The sequence below is a fragment of the Megascapheus bottae genome, chromosome 16, assembly GCF_031878675.1.
Source record: "Megascapheus bottae isolate mThoBot1 chromosome 16, mThoBot2.hap1, whole genome shotgun sequence".
In the NCBI taxonomy this organism is placed as follows: Eukaryota; Metazoa; Chordata; class Mammalia; order Rodentia; family Geomyidae; genus Megascapheus; species Megascapheus bottae.
The window spans coordinates 40,849,710-40,873,445 of NC_143524.1; the positions used below are offsets into that span (position 1 = coordinate 40,849,710).

A 23,736-nucleotide genomic window follows, 5' to 3' on the forward strand; every position below is an offset into this window, starting at 1 on the left:
GATTCCAAGTTGCCTGCAAGATGGCTGTAGAGAAAAATAGCTCACAGCAAAGAACACAGATACAAAATGGAGACAAACATGCAAAGCTTCGCTCTTGCTTTTAGTTAATTCATAGTTCCAACTAAGAAATCAGTGCTGTTTAGCAAAAGCAAACACCTGTTATAAGACTAGCCCAAAGCTTTTCAGCATTGAATATATATATCCTCCTTTCTCTTCTTCATACCCTTGGATGACACTCTCCTGTTTTGCTCTTTGGGAATGGAGTCAAGATGGAAAAAGCAGTCTTGTGGTTACCAATGCCACAATGCTAGATTGCCCTGGGAGCCTTCCACAGCCTAAGATCAATGTAGCACAGGTATAGTGCATGATGATTTGTCTTCTGTAGTATACTCATGGCCTGATACTACAACTAGCAACAGGTGATGTGACACAGGGAATGTCATTAGCATTGACTTCAGCAGCGAGGACTGGAGCCTTTGGGATCCTTTGTGTTATTTTTCCCAAGGAAAGTCCTGTGTTTACTTCTTTCTCCTATTCCACAAGAAATGGAGTATTTTTCCATGCTGGTTGCCTGCATTTTTTAGTTATTACAATTTTTTAGCTCCAGGATTTGTGTTTTATCCATTTTTACAATTGCATCTCTGTACTTATATTCATTATTTTAGAAGGTATTCTCCTAATTTCTTTTGCTCTTAATGCATTATTTCTTTAGCTTCTTGAACATATTTATGTCAGTTGACTTAAAGTCTTTGCCAAATAAATGCAAGAAATTACTTTGCTGAAGTGTTCCTATTTTATTTTTTGTGAATTGGGCTGTGCAATTTTTTTGGCCTGTTTTGGGGCTTAAACTCAGGGCCTGAGCACTGCCCTTGGGCTTTCTCAAGGCTAGCACTCTACTACTTGAGCCACAGCACCAATTCTGGTTTCTTCTATGTATGTGGTATTGGGGAATCAAACCTAGGGCTTTGTTCATGGTGGGCAAGCACTCTGCCAGTAGGCTATGCTCCCTGCCGGGCCATACATTTTTTATCTAAGATTTTTTTTCTTTTTATGGAACTGGACACACTAGAATTATACTATGGTAGCTCTGGAAATCATACACTTCCTCATAATTTGTTTTTGTTCAGGGCTACATATTGTAATTGTTAAGGGGCTTTAGATCTTTTGGTAAAAACTCTATTGTCATCTGTATTCTTTAAGGTTCTGTTTCTTTAACTTAAGTTCAGATCACATGTTATTAGAGATTACTTTTGCCAGTCTGGGAAATAACAAATGAATCTCTCTTGCTTCCTATCTTTCCATGTTATTCCTTCTACACATGCTTACACCACACCTCTGGTTTTCTCTTCTAAGCATACCTCTTTATTCTTCATACAGACAAGCTGATAATTTTCTACATCTTTATGCTTTCCTTTTAACTATAAATTATATCATTAAATTACTTCTCTATTTTCACATTCTACTAAATTATACAAATCCAAGTAGCATGAAGGATACACTGCTCCATAAGAATATTTTGGAGCTGGAATTTCCCAGAATTTTCTGCCCAGGCTAGCCTCAAACCACGGTCCTCCAGATCTCAGCCTCCAGAGTAGTTACAATTATGGGCATGAGCTACCAGCACCTAGCCTTAGTTCATTATTTTTAAATTCTGCCTTACATAGAGCCATAACAAATGGAAACAATTCAGCTGGGTTGTTGGGCTTTTTTCTCTGTATAGTAAAGATATTCTCTTTTTTTCTTTTTTCTTTGGTTTCTAATTTCTTATTCCTTATTTCAGTGTAAGATCTCATTAAAAATTGCCAGAGGTATACATATTCTGATCACAACAGTGGAGTAATTGATAAGAAATTGTATTCCCTGAAATAAATCTCTTTTTTTGAGCCTTTATCAGATTTTCCCTTAATGTTCATTCATGGCAACGCAAGCTTTTCTAACTTATGCCTGCCCATTATCTAGTTCCAAAGTAGCCTCTACATTTTTAAGTTACTGTTACAGCAAACATAAACTGGTACTTCTCTGTTACCAGTTTTTGTCTCAGTCCATTTTACGTTGCCATAAAGAATGCCTGGAGTTGATACGAAAGCACAAACGTCAAATATCAAGTTTTTAGCCTCCTCAAGCACAAAGAAGCAATGGAGGACTAAACTTTCTCTTTTACAGCAGCATTAATCTCATTCAAGAGAGAACAGATCTCATAGCCTAATTACCTCTTAAAAGTCTCATGTTCATACCCAGTGCCAGTGGCTCACATCTGCAATCCTAGCTATTTATTTAGGAGGCTGAGATCTGAGGATCACAGTTCTAAGGCAGCCCAGGGAGAAAAGTCTGTGAGATTCTTTCCCCCAATTAACCACAAAAAGATGGAAATGGAGTGGTGGCTCAAGTAGCAGAGCACTGGCCTTGAGCACAAAAGCTCAGGAACAGAACCCAAGTTCAGAATTCAAGCCCCAAGACCAACACCAAAAAGAAAAGTCTCACATCTTAATATCATACAATAGTGACTAAGTTTAAACATGAGTTCTGGTGAGGACAAACATTCAAACCATAACAGAATGGACAATGAATATATCAATCCAATAAAGGCATAATGGAAGCAAAATCAAAGGGAGAGGAAGTTAGAAAAATAAGTGAGATTAAAGAGCGATTTAAAAGAGTCTGGGATACAGTAGACTGTGTGCCCAGCAGACACAAGTACAAATTCAAACCAGTTTTTAAAAAATGTAGTCAGACATGGTGGCTCATACCTGTAATTCTAGCTACTCAGGAGGCTGAGATCTGAGGATCGCAGTTGAAAGCCAGCATAGCACTGAAAGTCCATGAGATTCTCATCTCCAATTAGCCACTAGAAAATTGGAAGTAGTGCTATGGCTCAAGAGGTAGGGCAGTAGCCTTGAGCTTAAGAACTCAAGGACAGCACCCAGGCCCAAAGTAAAGTAAATGACAGCTGCCAGTGGTTCACGCCTGCAATCCTAGGTACTCAAGAGGCTGAGAGTAAGCATAGAAGACAGGAAAAAGGCTAGAAGTAAGGCAGGCAGACAAATCTAAGAGACCTTTATCTCTGATTAACCAGCAAAAGGCTGAAAGTGCAGGTATGTCTCAAGTAGTTGAGAGCCAGCCTTGAGTGAAAAAGGTACATGACAGTGTGAGGCCATGAGTTCAAGCCCCACTAGTTGCACAATAAAAGAAAAAAATACTACCTACTCAGGAGGCTGAGATCTGAGGATCTTGGTTCAAAGCCAGCCCAGGCACTAAAGGACCATGAGATTCTTATCTCCAATTAACCACTAGAAAACCAGAAGTGGTGCTGTGACTCAAGGCGTAGGTGATAGCCTTGAGCTGGAGAGCTCAGGGACAGGGCCCAGGCCCAGAGTCCAAGCCCCATGACCAACCAAAATTAAAAATATAGATATATAAACTGAAATGAAAGGGTACACTAAATTTGTATTTAGAGAAGAAAAATAAATATGGCATTCGTCATGAATGCACTACCATTCAGTAGGATAGGAATTAAAGGATAAAAGTTAACTTTACCATATTAAGTTAAAACATATAAAATCTTATCTTATTGGCTGTCCTGAAGGCAATGAAACAGTGAAACAAGGTCCATAATGTTGATGAAACATTGGATACAGGAGATGATTTGGGCTTACATAAACAGGAATAAATGGTATCAGTAAATAGATAGTAATTTAGTTCAAAGAAAGACACATTAACTAGGAAAATATGAGTAAGAATTGAGTGCCATAAACAAGATTAGTAGTGCATTAAAATGGGAGGACAGCTCCCATTTAATAAACATCATGGAATGACTTACAAGAGGCACACAAAGCCAGGTATTATGGAATATGACTACATCCAAGCTCTAAATAGACTTGAAACAGAAAAATTTCCAATTCAAGGCTAGATTGGACTACATAGCAAGTTTCAGACCACCTGAGCTACACAGTGAAAGCCTGCCTCAAAAAATGAAGAAGGAAACAGGGTGTGTGTGATTCATGCCTGCAATCCTAACTACTCAGGATGCTGAGCTATGAGATTCTTATCTCCAATTTACCACAAGAAAACCAGAAGTGGTACTGTGAAAGCTCTTAGTGGTAGAGAAAGCTCCTAGGCACGGAGTTCAAGCCCCACAACTAACCAAAAAGAAAGAGGAAGAAGAGGAGGAGGAGGAAGAAAAGGAGGAAAAGGAGCAAGAAGAGGAGGAGGAGCACAAGGAAGAGGAAGAAGAAGAAAGGGGGAGATACAAATGGAACCAGTCAACTTGGGCTTCATAGAACTTAATAGAGAAAATGTAATCAATTGTAATCAATTGACAGGAACACATTGTAAAAATAAGCACCAGCCTAGGAAATCATGTACATTATCAAATGTTATCCCTCAGGTTAATGCAAATCTCTGTGCAATTGGTTCTGTGTAAGAATTAGTAGTGTAAATATCAAGGTAAATTATAACTCACTAGTATCTAAAAGAGCAAGGCAATTCATGTTGAAAATACCAACAATAATCTTACATAAACACACAAAAATGGTGTTTAAAATATAGATTGGTATATATTAACTCTACAATATCAATAAAAATAAATTTTAAATTTTAATGAATAGAAACAATGTTTAATGTATATAACACACACACACATATATATACATATGTACATATATATAGCTAAAAGAGGGGATGAGAAAGCCTCATAGACATGCATCATCAGTAAAGTCACCCTTTGGGCCATGTAGTTAACCCTTCTGATTAGCACCATCAGGGTAACTGAGTGTCTGTTTTTCACAGCCATGGCCACAACAGAAAACCACCCTGAGGAGCCTTTGCTCAAAGACAAGAGGAAGCAAGATCTCCAAGTGATGCTGAGAGAAGTGGGACTTCCTGTTGAATACTGGTTGCCAAAGCTGCAGGAACATCTGGGTGTGATATGTGCCCAATCCTTACAATATTTAAAAGAAAAAGACCTCCAGAAGCTAAAATCCCAGGTACAGCATCCATGGGAGAAAAAGGCTCTAGAAAAACTGTTTGACCTAGCACAATCGAAAAGTATTTCAGTCTTACAGGCTTCACCATCAATGCAGATGATAAAGGAAAGGCAGAAACAGGCAGAACAGACACTGCAGGAGCTGAAAGACTTGCTGTCAGAAGGGAGGCACAGACAGGAAGAGGTAGTAGAGAGAAAAGAAGTCGAGCTGAGGCAAGCAATGGAAATACCTGAAGAATACTGGCCATTGCCTCAAGAGCCCCTACAGGAAGTCATAGAAAACACACAGAAACAACTCTATCTCATGAACCAGACAGTGAACTACAGGCAAAGTCTCCCAGATAGAGATCTGGTAAAAAGGGCATCTGGAGGGCTGGCCTTACAGGGAATATATAAAACCAGCCACCAAAAAGACCTAATCCAGAAGAGAGAAGAGCTACTCAGTGTCCCCAAGGAGTTTTCACTCTCTGGACCTGAGCAGCGCACATGGATGGAAATGAAAGAATTTTCATCTTCCCAAGAAGAATCCATGTTCTCCCAGACTATAGAGAAGCTAGCCTTCAGCATAACTGCATCAGCCAAGGGTGGAGGTTGGGGATTTAGTTTAGAAGCTGGCATAGATCAAAGCAAGCATTCAGAATCCAAGGAAACCCAAAATTCGCACTCTGAACATTCTTATTTCTGCTCATCCAAGTTCTGCTACCTCCCCCTGGCATCCTGCCACTTTCCCACAGACCAACTCCAGCTCTCCACACCTGCTCTCCAGGAACTGAAAAGCATTGAAGAACTCTTGGGTCAAACTACAAACTCAGACAGGATCTCATTACTGAGGCACAGAACTGAAAACTTCTTCCTCAGATTTGGCTCTCATGCAAACCAAGGTCCTCTGCACTTAGGAGGAATATACTGGTGGAAGGCCACTGCAGAGGGTTTCCAGAGTGAGCAGCTGACTGAGGTGAAGAAGGAGGCAGAAGAGACCCTGGAAATGTACATAAAGGGCAGCTACAGTGGATTTGGAGTACAAGTTGCTCCTTGTATGAATGTATCAGATCCACATTCCAAAATAGCCTCTCAGAGCAAATGTTTTCAAAACCTCCAAACCACACTTCAATTATCAGTGGCCCAGATAGGTGGCCCAGCAGAAGCAGATGGATTTGTCCAGTGGAAAGCTGGCCTTCTTTCCAGCAACCAAACCTGGAATGTCATTGACCGAGGGCTTCACCTGGTGCCCATTTGGGACATCATCCTCTCCAACCACGCAAGTGACTTTAAGGATCCCCTTCAGATGGCTATCTGCCTAAAGGACAGTTACACTGCTCTGAGTGGCCTCGCTGCCCAGATCCAGGATGGAGAGGAACTACTGAGTATTGGGAAGGAAGCTCGGGCTTTCCTAGAGGATGTGAAGTCCTGGGAGGTGTCCGATCCTGAAGAGCAACTTAAACAACTGACAGATTTCATGCAAATGTTGAGTCATAAAATGGAAAATTATGACATTTGGATTAACATATGCCTCACAGATTGGGACCTGCAGAATTTTCTAGTAAATACTGTTAACTTTTGCAAAAAGTCACCCATTTATAAAACTAAATTTGTTAAATCTCAGTTGTGCAGTCTTCTGGATCCTCACATCTACAAAGTGACAAACTTTCCTCAGGCTCATTCCATCATGCAGTGGATCTACCAGGCAGAAGCAGAGCCAGAGCCAGAACATGTCAACATCACACAATTCTCTCAGTTCATCGAAATCTTAAAAGAAATCCAAAATAACCTCATGGAAGTAAATATCAAACCTGAATCCACAGAAATGGTGGAAGAAGCTCAAAGAAAGGCTACCTATGAAGTCAGCATGGCTCTCAGCTGCTTCTTGAATTACCTCAAAAAAACAGAACAGACAGACATAGAGTTCCTGTTTCTTTCTATTGCAGCTGGTACAGGCTATCAGGTAATAAACAATACTTTTCAGTATCTCCTAGGGTATGATGAGTTAAACTTCCTACTAGATGAAATGCAGACTGCCTTAAACAAATACCAGGAGCTCAAAATCATTTGCAATTACAGAGCTCAAGCATTCCTGGTACTCACTAGTCTAACAGCCACAGTTGGAGTTGCAGCTATTTCTCCAAAAGAGAAAATGCAACGAATGGCACTAATGAGGAAGCACATGGAACAATCATTGTCTAATGAAGTTATGCATGTCTTAACCAAACTTGGAGCAGAATATGATTGGGAAAACCTAGAGAAAGATTTGAAATTACTCATTGATGGTGATTATGAAGCCACTATCTCTTCTTTGCAAATGGACAATGTGAAGAAACAATTGCAAAGTCTCCTCCATGGAAAGAAGCAATCCTATAAACAATACAATGATATAAACAACAAATGCAAGGTAATAGAAAATGAATCTTTCTTAGATTTACTCAAACGGCTAGGCTTAGAGTATTACTATCCAAAAAAGATGAGCAGAAGTAACTTCCATCTTATCTATAAAACTTCAGTGCATAACACCCACCCCAAATCTGAGCAGGAACTTCCCTTCTATTTCCTGCAGAAGCTACTGATGTTAGATTATGGGTTAAGGCACATGGTCTTCAAAGATGACAAAAACACAGAGAACCAAATCTCTCAAAGTGTTTCAAATGAGGAAAATGAAGCTTTTGATCCATATGAGGACTCATTCGAAGACAGCCAAAATGTCACTAGTGCTTCAGCCACTAAATCTAAGCCACATATTCACCCAATGGACATCCAGATGGCCATTTTTCACTGCGCAGATGATCTTGCCAGACAATATATTTTGGCCAAACTGTCCATTTGTCAGTTTGCTCTCCCCCTTGTGGTGCCTAATCCTTGCACTTCTGAAGTTGAATTTTCTCTCTGGTCTCTCAGTCAAATTAGGAAAAGTTGGCAACAAGCAAGGGAATCACCACAAGGGAAGAAGAACAGCTACAAGAACCAGCAGATGTGCCAGGTCTCTACCCCCATCGTGTCCTTCATTAGAGTTGGAGATGGCCTCTCTGCCTCCAAATCTCAGATCATGAACTGGATCCTCAGTAAACGTAAACATGATGTGTTTTTTCACAGACACTGCAGAGGAAGTAGCAGAGACTGTCTCTTGATGGGGGGTGTGGTAGAAATCTGCTGGTTCTGTCCTGGTGGGGAGGAAGAGGACAGATTTGACAACTGTGTGGCCTTCACTAATCTTCATGGAGATGCAAAGGAACATAAGGAGCAATTCACCTTCCTGCAGGAGGTCTCTTCTCTCATTGTGGTCCTCATGTCAGCTTCTGATGACAATAAAGAAAACCAAACAATGGTCCGTGATCTGTGCCTGTCATCAAGACCTGTGATCTGCTTACTGGATGACAGAGAGAAATCCATGACCAACAATTCTGGGAGAAGAGTGAAAATTGGCATTAGGAATAAAAATGAAGGTGAATTAACAGAAGAGCTCACAAGGACAATCAGACATTTGTTAGAGATCTCCAATACTGCTCTCAGCTTAGAAGAGTGTTCCTTGATTGCTCATAAACAAGGTTTCCTTGTAGATGAAAACCAGCGAGACTGTAAGGATGCCAAAGAAAAAGCACGGACTGTCATGGCCCTCCTTGGAGAAACAAAATTATCTCAGATAAAAGAAAACTTACTACCACTTCAGGGACAGCTGTGGCACCTTTGGTGTAAGAAAGACAAAGAATTCTACCATCTGAGAGAAAAAGGAAATCGAAGCATTGAACAACATAAGAGTGAGATTGAGACATATAAACGAATAATACGATGTCAGCAGTTGGAGAAAGCCTTTCCTCTCAATGATTTAATGAGATCCGTCCTTGAAATTCTTCAAGAACATTCAGAAACTCACACCAAACTCTACTTCTTGCAGTGGCTGAGTTTGTTGTTGGAAAACCTCACAGCAGAACACTTGGAAAAACTGCGTGAACACCAAGCATCTTTGTGGTCACAAGTACAAACTGAAAAGCAAAAGGCACAAAAGAGCAATTCCCTGCAACTCTGGCAAAATCAAATAGAAGCCATCTCCACAGAGATTCAAGACTGTACCTTGGGAATTGAGCAATTTCTCAGAGAAGTTGGCCAGATCTATGAAGCCCTGGAAGAAACTTCTTCTACAAGAGACACTCTTTTCCTTTCCCTTCCCCAAATGGTTGCAGACTTGATGCTATCTGGAGTTCCCATTGAGTTGATGGATGGAGATGCCTCATATGTGCCTCTCAAGTGGGTGTCCGCTGTGTTTGACAAGGTCTCTGAGAAACTTGGAGACAAACGGATCTTCATTCTCTCTGTCCTTGGTCTGCAGAGCTCAGGGAAGTCCACCTTGCTCAATGCCCTTTTCGGGCTACAGTTCAGTGTCAGTGCAGGCAGATGTACCAGGGGGGCCTACATGCAGCTTCTGAAGGTGGAGCAGAACTTTACAGAAGAACTTGGCTTTGACTTTGTGCTGGTTATAGACACAGAAGGACTCCGGGCCCCAGAACGCAATAATAAATCTCAGAACTGGGACAATGAACTGGCCACTTTTGTAATTGGGCTTGGAAACTTGACCATCATCAATATTTTTGGAGAGAATCCATCGGAGATGCAGGATATACTACAAATAGCTGTCCAAGCATTTTTGAGGATGAGGAAAGTCAAAATCTCCCCAAGTTGTCTCTTTGTCCATCAGAACGTGGGAGATATTACAGCTGAAGATCAAACCATGGAAGGACGAAGATGTCTAGAGCAGAGACTGGATGAAATGGCTGTAACAGCTGCTGAGCAAGAAGAGTGCTCAGACATAACTCACTTCAGTGATGTCATTAGGTTTGATGTCAATACTCATGTCTACTATTTTGCTCACCTCTGGGATGGCAATCCCCCAATGGCCCCTCCCAATCCTCGCTACAGCCACAATATCCAAGAACTGAGAAGTAGAATTCTTTTGACTGCAGAACAAGAATCCAGGGGAAGCATCCTGAAGATATCACATGTGAAATCCCGAGTTCATGATCTGTGGAGAGCCCTGATAAATGAGAACTTTATTTTCAGTTTCAGGAACACCCGAGAGGTCATGGCCATGAGCAAACTGGAAACCATGTACAACCAGTGGACCTGGGAGCTGAGGAGTCATGTGCTCGACCTGCAGAATCAGTTGAACAATCAAATTCAGAATGGAAAGATTCAGACACTCCAAACAAGCTTATGTGAGGCTCCAGTTACAGAAAAATACACAGCAATCAAGCAAGAGCTTGAAAAATATTTCAATGAAGACCCAGAAAGTGAAATACTGATTCAATGGAAAGCAAATTTTGAAAATAAGCTAATAATCCTTAAAGAGGCACTTATTCTAGACAGCAAAAGGAAAGCCAAGGAACTTATACAGTTTAAAAAAAATCAAGAAAGATTACATAAGAAAAAGACAGGTTATGAAAATGAATTACTTGAAAGAAGCCGAAAGTTGGCCTTAACCATAAAAGGTAAAGAATTAAGTGAGGAAGAATTACATGAGAAATTCAACCAACTTTGGAAAAAATGGGTTTATGATGTGTCTTCAGATCTTCCTCAAATCATAGAGCCCGATATTGATATAGATTCTGAAAATATCCTTTGGGAATATTTCCAAAAAGAGATAAACTTGGTGGACATACTAAAGAGTAATTGTGGAGAAAAATTTCAAATCAATTATGATGAACATGTCAAAATGAGTAAAAAATATAACTTTATGACAAGGACATTAAAAGCTTATGATAGAGAATCCATTAATATGACTACTGATCATATTGTTTCAAGATTTAATGAAACTGTTAACAATATTCGTAAGCAACAAAGTGATTACAGTGCAAGTTATTTCCATGAAATACTGAGAATAATAAATGAGGAGGTAAAATCTGCACTCACTGAGGAAAGATACACTTTCACAAGCAAATACAACATTGACTTATCTTTGTGTTTGTTCCAAAGAGCATCAAAAATTTTTAAGGACATACACAAGGCATTCAAGGCGGCGAATGATCCTGTGAGCTATCTGGAAAACAAGAAAGATGATTTTTTCATGAGTTTTAAGATCTCCTGCCAAGGAGCCACCTCCATCACAACATTTGTTGATTTTCTGTGGCACAAGCTCACCCCTGCTGTCTCTGCCACAATACAGGGAAAGATGGTCATTAAAATAGCCGGGGAAATGCGAGCTACTTGCCCTGCATTCAATGGAAACAGAGCAAACCTAGAGAAACAAATTCTTATTTCTCTAGCAGAAGAAGAAAACTTTGATAATTACTGGCAATACCTTCATGACACAAAATCATTTTTTAGCAGCTACATTGAAAACTGTATTAAAAGATACTGTTCAAATAAAGGTGAAAAAATACAGATGTTCTTTAAAATGAGCTTAGATGACATGAAGAATACCATTCTCTCTGCCATTCATGAATCCACTGCAGTAACTAAAGATAAAGGCAGCACTGCATCTGGGTGGTTGGATTTGTTCTGTGATCACCTAGGAAGCAATCTGATCCTTCCACGAAGAGATCTGGTAAATATTGAACACCAGGAGATAAAAGATATTGAGTTTCTCAAAGAAGCAATGAGTTCAGCTTTGAATCCAGCAATGAAGAAAGTAGAAGAGAATTTTTCAAGTCTGCCTATAGATGAGATGGTCCCTGAAATTGAGAAAATCCTCTCTGAACATCTCTGTGGCTGCTGGAAACAATGTCCATTATGTAATGCAATTTGTACTAACACAATTCCTAATCACGAAGGAGACCACAGTGTCCCCTTCCACCGTCCTCAAGCTGTCAATGGATGGCATAAGCATAAGACAAACCAGTTTGTCATTGATTGCTGTACTACTTCAGTAGCAAGCGATCGTTTCATGCTTTTAGGAAATGGCCAGGAAATCCCATACAAGAACTACCGACAGGCAGGAGGGGATTATGCCACCTGGAGTATTACCCCTGATTCATCCAGTCAGCCATACTGGAAATGGTTCATCTCACACTTCAGGTCAAACTTAGAAGAAAAATATCAAAAAAAATTTACAGATACAGGTAAAATTCCTGATGCATGGGCCAAAATCACCAAACAGGATGTGCTCAATGACCTGAAAAAGTAAATATTTGTTGAATTAATTACTAGATTAATGTAAAGAGCTCAGATCAGTCTGTTCTTGGGTGGGGCAATACAGAGGTTTGAACTCAGAGCTTCATGCTTGCTAGACAGGCACTCTACTTCTTGAGCCATGCCTCTGGCCCAGAAAAAGCCATCATAAGAGAAGAAATTTTACATTATTACAGGCTGCTATAAATTTCTACAGAAAAAAAATAGGATGAAAGCTAACTCCACTTCTTTTGAGGATTTTTTCATATATTTTATAATTCTGAGAAAAAGTTTTTAAGCTTTAAATTTAACAATATTCATGGAAATTTTGTGGTTCTCAATATTTAGATATGCTCTGCTCCAGGAAATAATAAATTTGACCTGTAAGATACCCTCACAAATTTAGGAAACATTATCAAGTAAACATGGAAAACAGGAGTCATGTAACTGGGATAGGGGCATGTCTCTATTGGTAGAACATGTATAAGGATATGGTTTCAATTGTTAGTACTATAAGAAGGGGAAGAGGAAGAAATGCTTTTATTATGTAACTATCACTGTCTTTTTGGGTATATCTTAATAATTTCATATTTATATTATGAAAACAAACTCATGAAACTTAAGTGTTCAAAACCTAGTGTTATGTACTGGTCTATGAAGGATTTGTTTTGTGGGCAAAATTTATGATACCCAAGTGAAGGATCATCTTAATGAAGTCTGTCAATTTGATTAGGCTATTAATAATTACAAAAAATTCCTTAAAGAAAATATATAAAATCTACATATAGTTTTTAATACATGTTATGAAATAAGTTTATATATTTCATTACAAAAAATTTACATATAAAATATACAGAAATGTTTATCTTTTATCAATTTGTGATTATTTAAAGCATAAGGTCATAAACAGAAAAAAAAAAAGTAGAGACAACTCTGGACAAAACCAGGAACTGAAAGAGGAAGGAAATCAACCTCTTGCAAACTTACACTTATGCTAACTTCTCAAAGCTGATTCTCCAAAAGAATCCATATGCAAAGGATGTTATTTCTACATGTTGGGTATAAAATTATCCAGTGACTTCTGCTTACATGTACATGTTGTCTCGACCCATAGCACAGGCATTAAAATGAGACAGCCCTGGTTATAGTATCCAACTTGGATATGCAAAGGGGGGTGATAGAAAGTTATCCCCTTTGTCCTGTCAAATTGCTTCAAGCAGAGTCTCAATTTCAGATCAAATTATTCCTGTCTCCAGGAATCCTGCCTCGCATGCATGAAGCCCTGGGTTTGATTCCTTGGTACCACATAAACAGAAAAACCCCCAAATAGGCCAGGAGTGTGGCCTAGCGGTAGAGTGCTTTGCCTAGTATGCATGGAGCCCTAGGTTTGACTCCTCAGTACCACATATACAGAAAACTCCAGAAGTGATGCTGTGGCTCAAGTGGCAGAGTGCTAGCTTTGAGCAAAAAGTACCCAAGGTCAGTGCCCAGGCCTGAGTTCAAGCCCCAGGACTGGGGGGAAAAAAGCCCAAAGTGGTACTACTGTGGCTCAAGTGGTAGAGTGCTACCCTTGAGAAAGCCTAAGGGCCATGCCTAGGCCCTGAGTTCAAGCCCAAGGACTAGCAAAAAAATAAAACATAAAGGGGAGCTGGGTGAGGTGGTTCACACTTCTAATCCTAGCTACTCAGGAGGCTGAGATCTGAGGATCACGGTTCAAAGCCAGCCCAGCATTAAAGTCCGTGAGACTCTTATCTCCAGTTAACCATTAGAAAGCTGTGGCTCAAGGGGTAGGGCAGTAGCCTTGAGCAGAAGAGCTCAGAGACAATGTCCAGGCCCAAGGATAGGGCCATAGCTTTGATCTGAAAAGCTCAAGGACAGTGCCCAGGACCAGAGTTCAAGCCCCACAACCAATAATAAATAAATAAATATAAAAATAATAAAGGGGACTAAATGTTCAGCTAATTCTTATTAAGTATTTTTAATATTTGTTTAATGAATATATAAAAACCTGTAGCTACTAATCAATATCATGTATCATACGTTACTATTGGTTTTCAAGCCAAAATTGTTTTGCTTAAATAAAACAGGTCTTTGATTAAATTCCTCAAGTATTAACCAGTGTGATTATTAACTGAGATTCAGAGATTTTTCTTAAGAAGCCACACACACACCAAAACAAGGAAGATATAACTTGGGGCAGAAATCTAATGACTGTACAAGTATGGGGTTTTTCCAGGTACCGGTGGCTCATGACTACAGTATTAGCTACTCAGGAGACTGAGATCTGAGGACTATAGTTCAAAGCTAGCCTAGGTAGGAAGGACCATAAGACTCTTATCTCCAATTAATGACCAAAAAAGCCAGAAATAGAACTGTGATTCCATTGGTAGAGCGTTAGCCTTGAGCATAAAACTCAAGGAATGTCCAGGCCCAGAGTTCAAGCCCCAGGACCAGAGGGAAAAAATGGGGTCTGTGATGGTAGTGGGGAAAATAATACTACTGTCAAAGCAAAGTTAGAATTGGAAAGGGTGGGTGTCAGTTAGCTGTTATCACTGGGGAAGGAGACCTCAGGAACAATGGAGCATAGCAAATAGAGTCAGGACAGATCATCAAGATAGATAATTACTGGGAACATAGGTCAAAAAAATTATAGGTAACCAAAGTTACAATGTTAGCAGAAACAGGGTTTCCATGGTCAAGAGACTGGGTCTCTCAAAGTCACAGAGTATGGGCAACTGAGAAGCAAAAGTTGGAAATCAAACTGATAAATTTAGTGAAGGTCTACTCAATTAGGGCTGAAATCCAAAGTAGGATGAAAAAGAATTCACAAGCCAGGTACGGTGGCTCACACCTGTAATCCTAGCTACACAATCTGAAGATTGTGGTTCAAAGCCAGCCCAGGAACAAAAGAAAGTGAGACTCTTATCTCCAATTAATCACTAAAAAACAGGAAGTGGGGGCTGTGGTTCCAGAGGTAAGGCAGTAACCTTGAGCTGAAGAGCTCAGGGACAGTGCCCAGTCTCAGAGTTCAAGCCCCATGAGACCCCTTTCCCCAAAAAAAGAATTCACAAGACTTGCAGATATGGCGCTAGGACAGTCACCCTAAAATTTAAAAATTATGTGTATTAAAAAACAATGCATGGGTTGGGAGTTTTGCCTAGTGGTAGAGTGCTTTGCCTAGCAAGCACAAAGACCTGAGTTCAATTCCTCAGTACCACATATATAGAAAAAAGGCAGAAGTGGTGCTGTGGCTCAAGTGGTAGAGCTCTAGCCTTGAGAAAGCCCAAGGACAGAGCTTAGGCCCTGAGCTCAAGCCCAGGACTGGCAATAATAAAAATAATAATAATAATAATAATAATAATGCAGAAGCTAAAGTTAGGGCAGAGGAAAGAGAAAATGAATGTAAGCTTCAGTTAGACAAAAGAAATATATTCCAGTGATCTACTACGCCAGCAACATGACTAAAAAATGCTAGGAATGCAGGCTCGGTGGCTCACACCTGTGATCCTAGCTACTCGGGAGGCTGAGATCTGAGAATCAGCCCGGGCACAGAAGGACCTGAGACTCTTATCTCCAATTAACCTCTAGAAAATGGGAAGTGGGGCTTGGCTAAAGGGTAGGGCGGTACTCTTGAGCTGAAGAGCTCAGGGACAACTGCCCAGACCCGTGGTTAGGGTGGTAGCCTTGAGCTGAAGAGCTCAGGGATAGTGCCTGGGGCCGAGTTCTGGCCCCATCACACACACACACACACACACACACACACACAAATGCTAGGAGTAGCAATATCAGTGGCTCACACTTATAATCATGGCTACTCAGAAGGCTGAGACTAAGAATCAAGGTTAAAAGCTAGCTAATGCAGGAAAATCCATGAGACTTTTTTTTTATCTCCAATTAACCACCAAGAAGCTGTAGCTCAAGTGGAAGAACTAGCCTTGATATGAAAAGGCTCAGGGACATCACACAGGCCTTCAATTCAAACCGAGGATCAGCAAAAAAAAAAAAAAAAAAAAAAAAAAAAAAAATTGCTGGAAGTGAATTTTCGATGTTCTTACTTAAAAAAATATGATAAGCATGTGAGGAAGCAGAAACAAAATATACTCTGCAAAGGCTGACCTCCAGTCATCTGTTTCCTCCAACTAGGCCCCACTTCCCAATAACTATTCAACTATGAGCTCATCAATAGACTGATCACCCTCACGATTCAATCACCTCTCAACTGGACCAATAGCTAGCTACTCAACACATGAATCTTTGGAAAACATTTTATAGACAAATATTGAGAAGCCCAGAGCCCTGCTGAGAGCAGTAGAATGTAGCATGGAACATGGCTGCTGCTAGATGGGCAACTCATTAGTAGGTAATAATGAGAAAACACTAAACAGGTGGATTAATTAAAAGAGAGAGAGACTTGATGAACAAAACATAGATGTCTTTGGATTGGTGCAGGAGAGGTAGGGCTAAGGGAAAAAGCCTACGCCTTACAAATGACTTCTTTAGCAGACAGAAACAAAAGTCATAATTAAATTAAACTGAACAAAGAGTCTTGCCTTGGTCACGTGGCCTAGGATGGAGATGCTCCTACAGAGCTAAAGTTTTGTCTTTCTATATACCAGAATGACACAGATGTATACAGCAATTTTCCCATCTATTCACAAATTTATAATATTTTCCAAAGGTCCTCTTTTACCAAGAATCTAATTATTCTGGGTCCTTAGGGTCCCACTGAGAATGCAAAATGGCAATTTGTAAGGTTATAGACATAATGATAGCTGTGGATAAGAATCTGGGTGCTTGTCTCAAAAAAAAAATCTAACAAAACTCATGCTTGGACAAAAAGACACTTTGGTAGTTATCTCCTAATAATGGGCTTTACTGCTCTAAAACCTTCTATAAGGAAGTACCTGGAAGGCTTAGTCTGATCTCAAACTTACCGATTCTGAGTATATACAATGAAAGGAAAGATGCCACAGCAAACAATTATCATGCCAGATCATCTAAGCGACTGAGAAGTAACTGTAGGTTCCCAGTCTGATCTGAACCTTAGGAACCTGCCTTATACAAAGGACTTGGAATGCTTCCATGTGATCACATCCCCAGCCTATGGAGATGTGCTTTGTATCCTGTTTTTTTTCTGCTGCTTTCCTAAATAAAACTTCCTATCTGACTAGACTCTTCCTTAAATTCTTTTCTCTGACAATGTCAAAAGCTGGATGATGCATTATATATTTATGAAAACAGAATGAAACCCACTGAGAACTGCAAATAAGAGGAAGGAATTGGGAGCAGAATAAGAATGAGTAACAGAGAGGAGATGGATTTTACCTAAATAAGTTATTAACATATAATCATATTGCAATAAACACCTCCAAACAATTAAAATATATGCAAATAAAAATTGGAAAGCAAACAGAGGCAACATAATGACCATAAACGTATCTATCACCCATGCCACAACCATGACAGCGGGCTAAGGTTATGTTCTCCAGGAACCCTAGGCTGCAAATGGTCCTGGTTCTGGAAACATAGATGCCAACAACAATTAGTTTTCTTAGCTCTTCCCCTAAATCCTGCCTTTTTATGACTCCCATCTTATTTCTGAGGACTTAGTTCAAATTTTCTTGCTGAATCTCATGGACAATGCAGGCTCTTCTAACACCACCAGATGGTGATATAGAGTCTTATCAGGATACAAAATTCCAAAATAACTTCAACCAAAGCACTATTACTATTAACATCTTTTGGGGGAGGAGGAGGGGTGTCTTGGGGACTGACTTTCTTGAATGCCTGACAGTAACTAATTCATTCTACCCACAAGATTCTGGTAGGATTTCCTACTGCCTGTTGATAGCACTGCCAGTAGTCATTCTTCCCCTATCTCCCTTCCACTTGCTTTCTTCTCCAACAACAGTGAAATTTTCTCCAAGTCTAAAATTTTCCCAGGTCTATTTATGTCATGTAGAAGACTCTTTCCCTACTATTTTTTCACTAACTCCTATTTATCTTGAAATCCCAGCTTAGACCTCATTTCCTTAGAGAAGCCTTCCCTAACCTACTAAGCTAGTTTAAATTTCCTCCACTATATATTTCCACAAAAAAATCCATACTGTGCCTCTCTAAATATGTAAAACTATCTCCACCTCTTTGCTTAATGTTTAGCCCCTTATGAAATTATCATCTTATAACTGTAGTTATTCTGGTAGTACATAGTAAGTTTTAATGTACACATGAAAACTGGTAACTCATTACTGAGCTACAATAGAATTTAAATGTATCTTCCCTTTACAAAAATACAGGTTTGAGGAAGTGGCGCTGTGGCTCAAGTGATAGAGTGCTAGCCTTGGGCTGAAGAGCTCAGGGATAGCTCCCAGACCCAAAGTTCAAGCCCAATGGTCAACCAAAAAATAAAAAATACAGATTTGTTTGTAGGAGTTTTATTTCCCCACTGTTTTCCCCCCACAGGGATCTTACTCAGGTTGCTCCCCTGCAGAATAAACAAAACCTAGGTGTTTTCAACCTAGGGATCACAGACATGTAAGGGGTCAATGACTACAATTCAGGAGGCCCCTGCACTTGAAAGAAGAAAATAAATGGGCCACAAGTGGTGCTGTGGCTCAACATGGTAGAGCAGTAGCCTTAAGCTGAAGACCTCAGGGACAGCACCCAGACCCAGAATTCAAGCCCCACAACTGACAACTAATTAATAATAATAATAATAATAATTTAGAGCCAGGAGTGTGGCTAATGGTAGAGTGCTTGCCTGGTATGCATGAAGCCCTGAGTTTGAAAATAAGACTCTTCAATTAACAATCAAGAAGCTAAAAGTGGGGCTGTACGTTAAGTGGTAGAGCACTAGCAAGAAAGCTCAGAGGCAGTGCCCAGGCCATGATTCAAGCCACAGGATCAATACACACACACAGACATACACACATCTTTTTGAGATGTTTATTTCAAAAACTTAATAAAGTTTTACAAACGTGATTCCGTCTATAATTTTTGTTTTTGTGGGTCATAGGGCTTGAACTCCCAGAGTTCTTCTGCTCAAGGCTACCGTCCCAGCCTTGAGGCAAGCCCCACTTCCCATTTTCTAGAGGTTTACTGGAGATAAGAGTCTCGGGTCCTTTTGTGCCCAGGCTGGCTTTGAACCTTGATCCTCAGATCTCAGCCTCCTGAGTAGCTAGGATTACAGGTGTGACTCACAGCACCCCGCCAAGTCTATAAATTTTTACAAATAATAAAAGGCAAACAGAGAAGCAGACTAATCGCCTGGGAGTCAGACAAGGGGAAAGAAGATGAAATGACTGAGTCATGGGCCCTCTCTGACCTTGAAGGACCTTATAATTTCAGCAACAGGCAGTCCATCTTAATAATAATACAAGGAAATGGAGCAGGAGAAAGACTACCACATGAAGAGAATGAGCCAAGCTGGAAACAGCTGGTCAGCATTTCCAGAGGAAACCTCACCATAAAGGGTTATACTGACTCCACTCAAACTCTATAGCCTGGACTACCTCAACTTTATTTTGCATATGATCAGAAGATGATTGCCAGAGAAAAGTCAAGGTTTAATGTTTCAATGTTTTCATCAAGATCCACCTTACAAAATAGTGAATCAAATAATGCCAGTGCCAATGTTCCTCTTCTTTGACTTTAAAACAAGATAGTCACAGACTTTTTTTTACCAACAGCAATTTATGATGTGAAATATTTTGGTAAACTTGAAACAAACTATAACTTGGGGAAACAAACTTGTATCAAATTGAAAGTTGTGAGACTTATTCCCAAAGAGACAAGAAAAGGACATGATTATAAACTGTGGGATTTATTGTGAAGAAACTGTATTAAATCTCCACCAACATATCCACTTTTCCTATTGCATACCTGTTGCTTTATGTGAAGTACTGTTTCTCAAAATTAAAATTAGCAAGAAGTATTCTTTAGTGAAATATAAGTGAAAATCTAACTGCATGTGATTATGTCTAAGAGTCTGTTACTTTCCTAGGGCTATCAAACAAAATATCACAACTTATAACAAAAGAAGTATATTGTCTTACAGCTTTACGATTAGAAGAAATTAATATATGGGACAGGTCTTGCTCTCTAAAGGATCTAGGGAAGGATTTGCTCTATGCCTTTGTCTTAGCTTCAAATGTTTACCAGCAATCCTTCATGCACCTTCATTGGCTTGCACCAGCACATGACAATTTCAATTTCTACTTTTGGGGGGACAAGGCATTCTTTCATATATGTCTCTATGTTTACCTGGCCATCTTCAACCCTGTATGTCTATTCTATATGTCTTCACAAGCGTTCCTTTTTTTTTTTTTTTCCTGTTTGTTGTTTTTGTCGGTCATGGGTGGGGCTTGAACGCTGGGCCTGGGCACTGTGCCTGAGATCTCAGCTCAACGCTAGTACTCTACCACTTCAGCCACAGCACCACTTTCCGGTTTTGTTTTGTTTTGTTTTTTCTGGTGGTTAATTGAAAATAAGAAACTCACCGACTTTTCGTGCCACGGCTGGCTTTGAACTGAGCCACAGCACCGTTTCTGATCTTTTCTCTGTATGTGGTACCAAGAAATCAAACCCTGGCCTTTGTGCATGCTAGGCAAGCATTAAATTCCCGGCCCCTCTTTTTTTGGGGGTGGGTCAGAGGGCTTGAATTCTGCCTGGGCACTGTCCCCTGAGCTCTTCAGCTCAAGGCTACGGCCCTACCCTTGAGCCAAGCCCCACTTCCCATTTTCTAGAGGTTAACTGGAGATAAGAGTCTCAGATCCTTGTGTGCCCAGGCTGGCTTTGAACCTTGATCCTCCGATCTCAAGCCTCCTGAATAGCTAAGATTACAGGTGTAACTTTTTTAACTTACAATTTTTACTTGTGTCAATCGGTTTTCTTCTTTTGGCATCATTATTTATTTTACCTTTACTATTATTTTATTTACTGTTACTACGGAACTGTCTTTTAAATCTGCATCCACTGATGCACATACATCCGGATCGTCACTCAGCCCCTCCATCACTCCACAGCCTTCTCTTCTCGAATCAGTCTCATCAGGTTACCGTGCTCCATTCTGGAAATCTGTTCCCAAAGGTCGTTTTCAGGCCGCCAGCCACGCACGCCAGCCGACCCGGGCCCAGCGTGGGCCAGGCCTCCCGCAGACGCCCGCCGGCCACCCTCACGGCCCGCCTCCCTCACGCGCCGGCCTCCCCTCCGGTACTCACTTTCCCGGCAGGCTCCGCGACGCAGCCGACCAAAGCGCCACAAACCTGCGGACCCAGCATCACAAGCTCCCGAAGGCCCGTCGATGCCCACACTAGAGGGCGCCAAGTTTCCTGGCTAGGCTGCACCGAACATGTCCCCGGCCTCGGGCCCGCCCAACTCGCCGCCTTCTTTCTCCGCCCTCCCTTAGACTGCCAACGAGGCAGGCTGCCACGCACCGAGCTACGGCGCATGCGTCCCCCTGAAAGCTCTTCGTTTCCTCGCGAGACTTCCCACTTCCGGTCTCCTTGGGGCTGGGAGACACTGGGAAGATGCGGCTCACGGTCGCTGCGGCTATCTCTCACGGCCGTGTGTTCCGGCGCCTGGGCCTTGGCCCCGAGTCTCGAATTCACCTGCTACGTAACTTGCTTACGGGACTGGTGCGACATGAGCGCATCGAGGCACCGTGGGCGCGCGCGGACGAAATGAGGGGCTACGCCGAGAAGGTTGGCGGCCGGACCCGACTACCCACGGCGTGGGGGGCGGGGAGGGGGGGGAGACACCGGGCCTGAGAGGAGGGCGGGGTCTGTCGGTGTGGGGAGGGCGTAGGTCTGCCCCGGTGAACGTTTCCCGAAGTCTGAATCCCACCGTAGTTCTCCAGCCGAACCCTCTCCTCCCACCTCCTAAATGGATTTCTGGTTAGCACTGTGGAGTTGAGGGTGACCCGGATTTGATGCTTGGCTAGTGAAGTCGCCTGCAGTTAGGCGTTCTAAGAATCACGCGGCGCCTCTGTTCTTGCTCGTGATGGGTATCCGTGATGTTTCTGTCCTCACAGCTCATCGACTATGGAAAACTGGGAGACACCAATGAACGAGCCATGCGCATGGCTGACTTCTGGCTCACAGTGAGTGTTCCTTGCCTGCTTCCCAAATCTCACCTTTCGTGCCCAGACCAGGAAGGGAGCAGTTAAGAGAAAGAGGGACCTGACATTTAAGCTGGCACACTCACGGACCAATGTAAACTAAACTAGAACCATAAGTTAGTTGAACTCAGTGCTTCTGCACAACTGCCTATAAATAACCCTCTGTAATTTAGATTCTTTAACTTTAGGCGGTAGGAGAGGCCAGCCTCTTTTGAGTTTAGACCCAAACTGTTGGAAGTGGCTGAAAAATAAATAACCTCTGTAGTTATGCCTGACTCTTGCTTGCATAACTTTTCTCATCTAGGAGAAGGACTTGATCCCAAAACTCTTTCAAGTACTTGCTCCACGGTACCAAGGTCAAAATGGAGGCTACACCAGAATGCTGCAGATCCCAAATCGAAGTGAGCAAGATCGAGCCAAGATGGCAGTGATCGAATACAAAGGGAACTTCCTGCCACCACTACCTGTGCCTCTCAGAGACAGCAACCTTACACTCCTAAACCAGCTACTGCTGGGGCTGCGACAGGACCTCCACCAAAACCAGGAAGCCAGCCTCAGCAGCTCCCATTCAACTGAAACACCAAGAATTTAACTGGAGCTGAAGGGTTATGACTCTTCAGTGAACAGGATCATGGGCCTTTGCAGCTCTTGGAATGTCAAGAGAAATGGAGATAGTGTTGTAAAATGTATAGTCCTGATGGGGCCCAGAACTGGAGGGCAGATTGCCCTCTCTTTGCACAAGACATAAAATTTCTTAGACCCGTGTACATAAATTTTCTTTTATTCCCCTAGAATTCCTGGTATATAAAGTCTGCTCGACTGCTGGGTTTTCCTTAGGAGAGTAAATTCAAGGTTTATGTTTCTGATTCTTAGATCTGAGTTGTATTTTTGTATTTGATTAGTTGTGTTTTTCTTTGTGTACGTGTGCATGCATGTGTGTGTTGGTACTCTTACCACTTGAGCCACCTCCAGTCCTGGTATTTTGATGGTTCATTGTAGAGAATTACAAGGTAAATCCCCAGTGCCCAGCTCCAGTGTCTTTTTAGTACTACTATTTTTTTCTTTTTAAGGTAAGGTTTTCCTGGGCGGGGAGTTTGGCCTAGTGGAAGAGTGCTTGCCTAGCATGCACAAAGACCCGGGTTCGATTCCTATGCACCACATACATTGAAAAAAAGCTGGAAGTGGTGCTGAGGCTCAAGTGGTAGAGTGCTAAGCCTTGAGAAAGTCCAAGGACAGTGCTCAGGCCCTGAGCCCAAGCCCAGGACAGGCAAGAAAAAAAAAAAGGTAAGGTTTTCCTTTGTCACCCAAGCTAGCTTTTATTAGCCTTTCTAGTTGTTGAAATTGCAGACAAACACACTTGAAGCCTACTTCTGTATTTTTTCCTTTTTTTTTTTTTTTCTTTTTCAAATTTTCCCTACCACTCAAGTCTCTGTAAGAGAATGGCAGCTTAGGGGCTGGGAGTATGGCTTAGTGGTAGAGTGCTTGCCTAGCACGCATGAAACCCTGGGTTCAATTCCTCAGTACCACATACACAGAAAAGGCTAGAAGGGGT

At 41.3% G+C, this 23,736-nt stretch overlaps 3 protein-coding genes across 5 annotated transcripts in view; 2 read left to right on the forward strand and 1 right to left on the reverse strand.

Annotated features, from left to right (window-relative positions):
• LOC150053280 (uncharacterized) overlaps positions 1-21,715 on the reverse strand; it is a 187,980-nt gene extending 166,265 nt beyond the window's left edge. For all 3 annotated transcript variants that reach the window (XR_016538085.1, XR_016538084.1, XM_090348259.1), the window contains exon 1: positions 21,286-21,715. Coding sequence is in view for 1 of the 3 variants with exons in the window: in XM_090348259.1 (XP_090204385.1) it covers positions 21,286-21,516 (231 nt within the window). In the remaining 2 variants the exon portion in view is untranslated. The remainder of the gene's footprint in view (positions 1-21,285) is intronic.
• Positions 4,779-12,083, forward strand: LOC150053290 (interferon-induced very large GTPase 1-like). Its single transcript, XM_090348256.1, has one exon. The coding sequence runs from the start codon at positions 4,788-4,790 to the stop codon at positions 12,081-12,083; it is 7,296 nt and encodes a 2,431-aa protein (XP_090204382.1). The 5' UTR covers positions 4,779-4,787.
• Positions 21,548-23,056, forward strand: Mrpl17 (mitochondrial ribosomal protein L17). The gene is made up of 3 exons (XM_090348258.1): positions 21,548-21,768; positions 22,098-22,166; positions 22,489-23,056. The coding sequence occupies exons 1-3, from the start codon at positions 21,595-21,597 to the stop codon at positions 22,774-22,776; spliced, it is 531 nt and encodes a 176-aa protein (XP_090204384.1). The 5' UTR covers positions 21,548-21,594; the 3' UTR covers positions 22,777-23,056.
• The last annotated feature ends 680 nt before the right edge of the window (positions 23,057-23,736 follow it).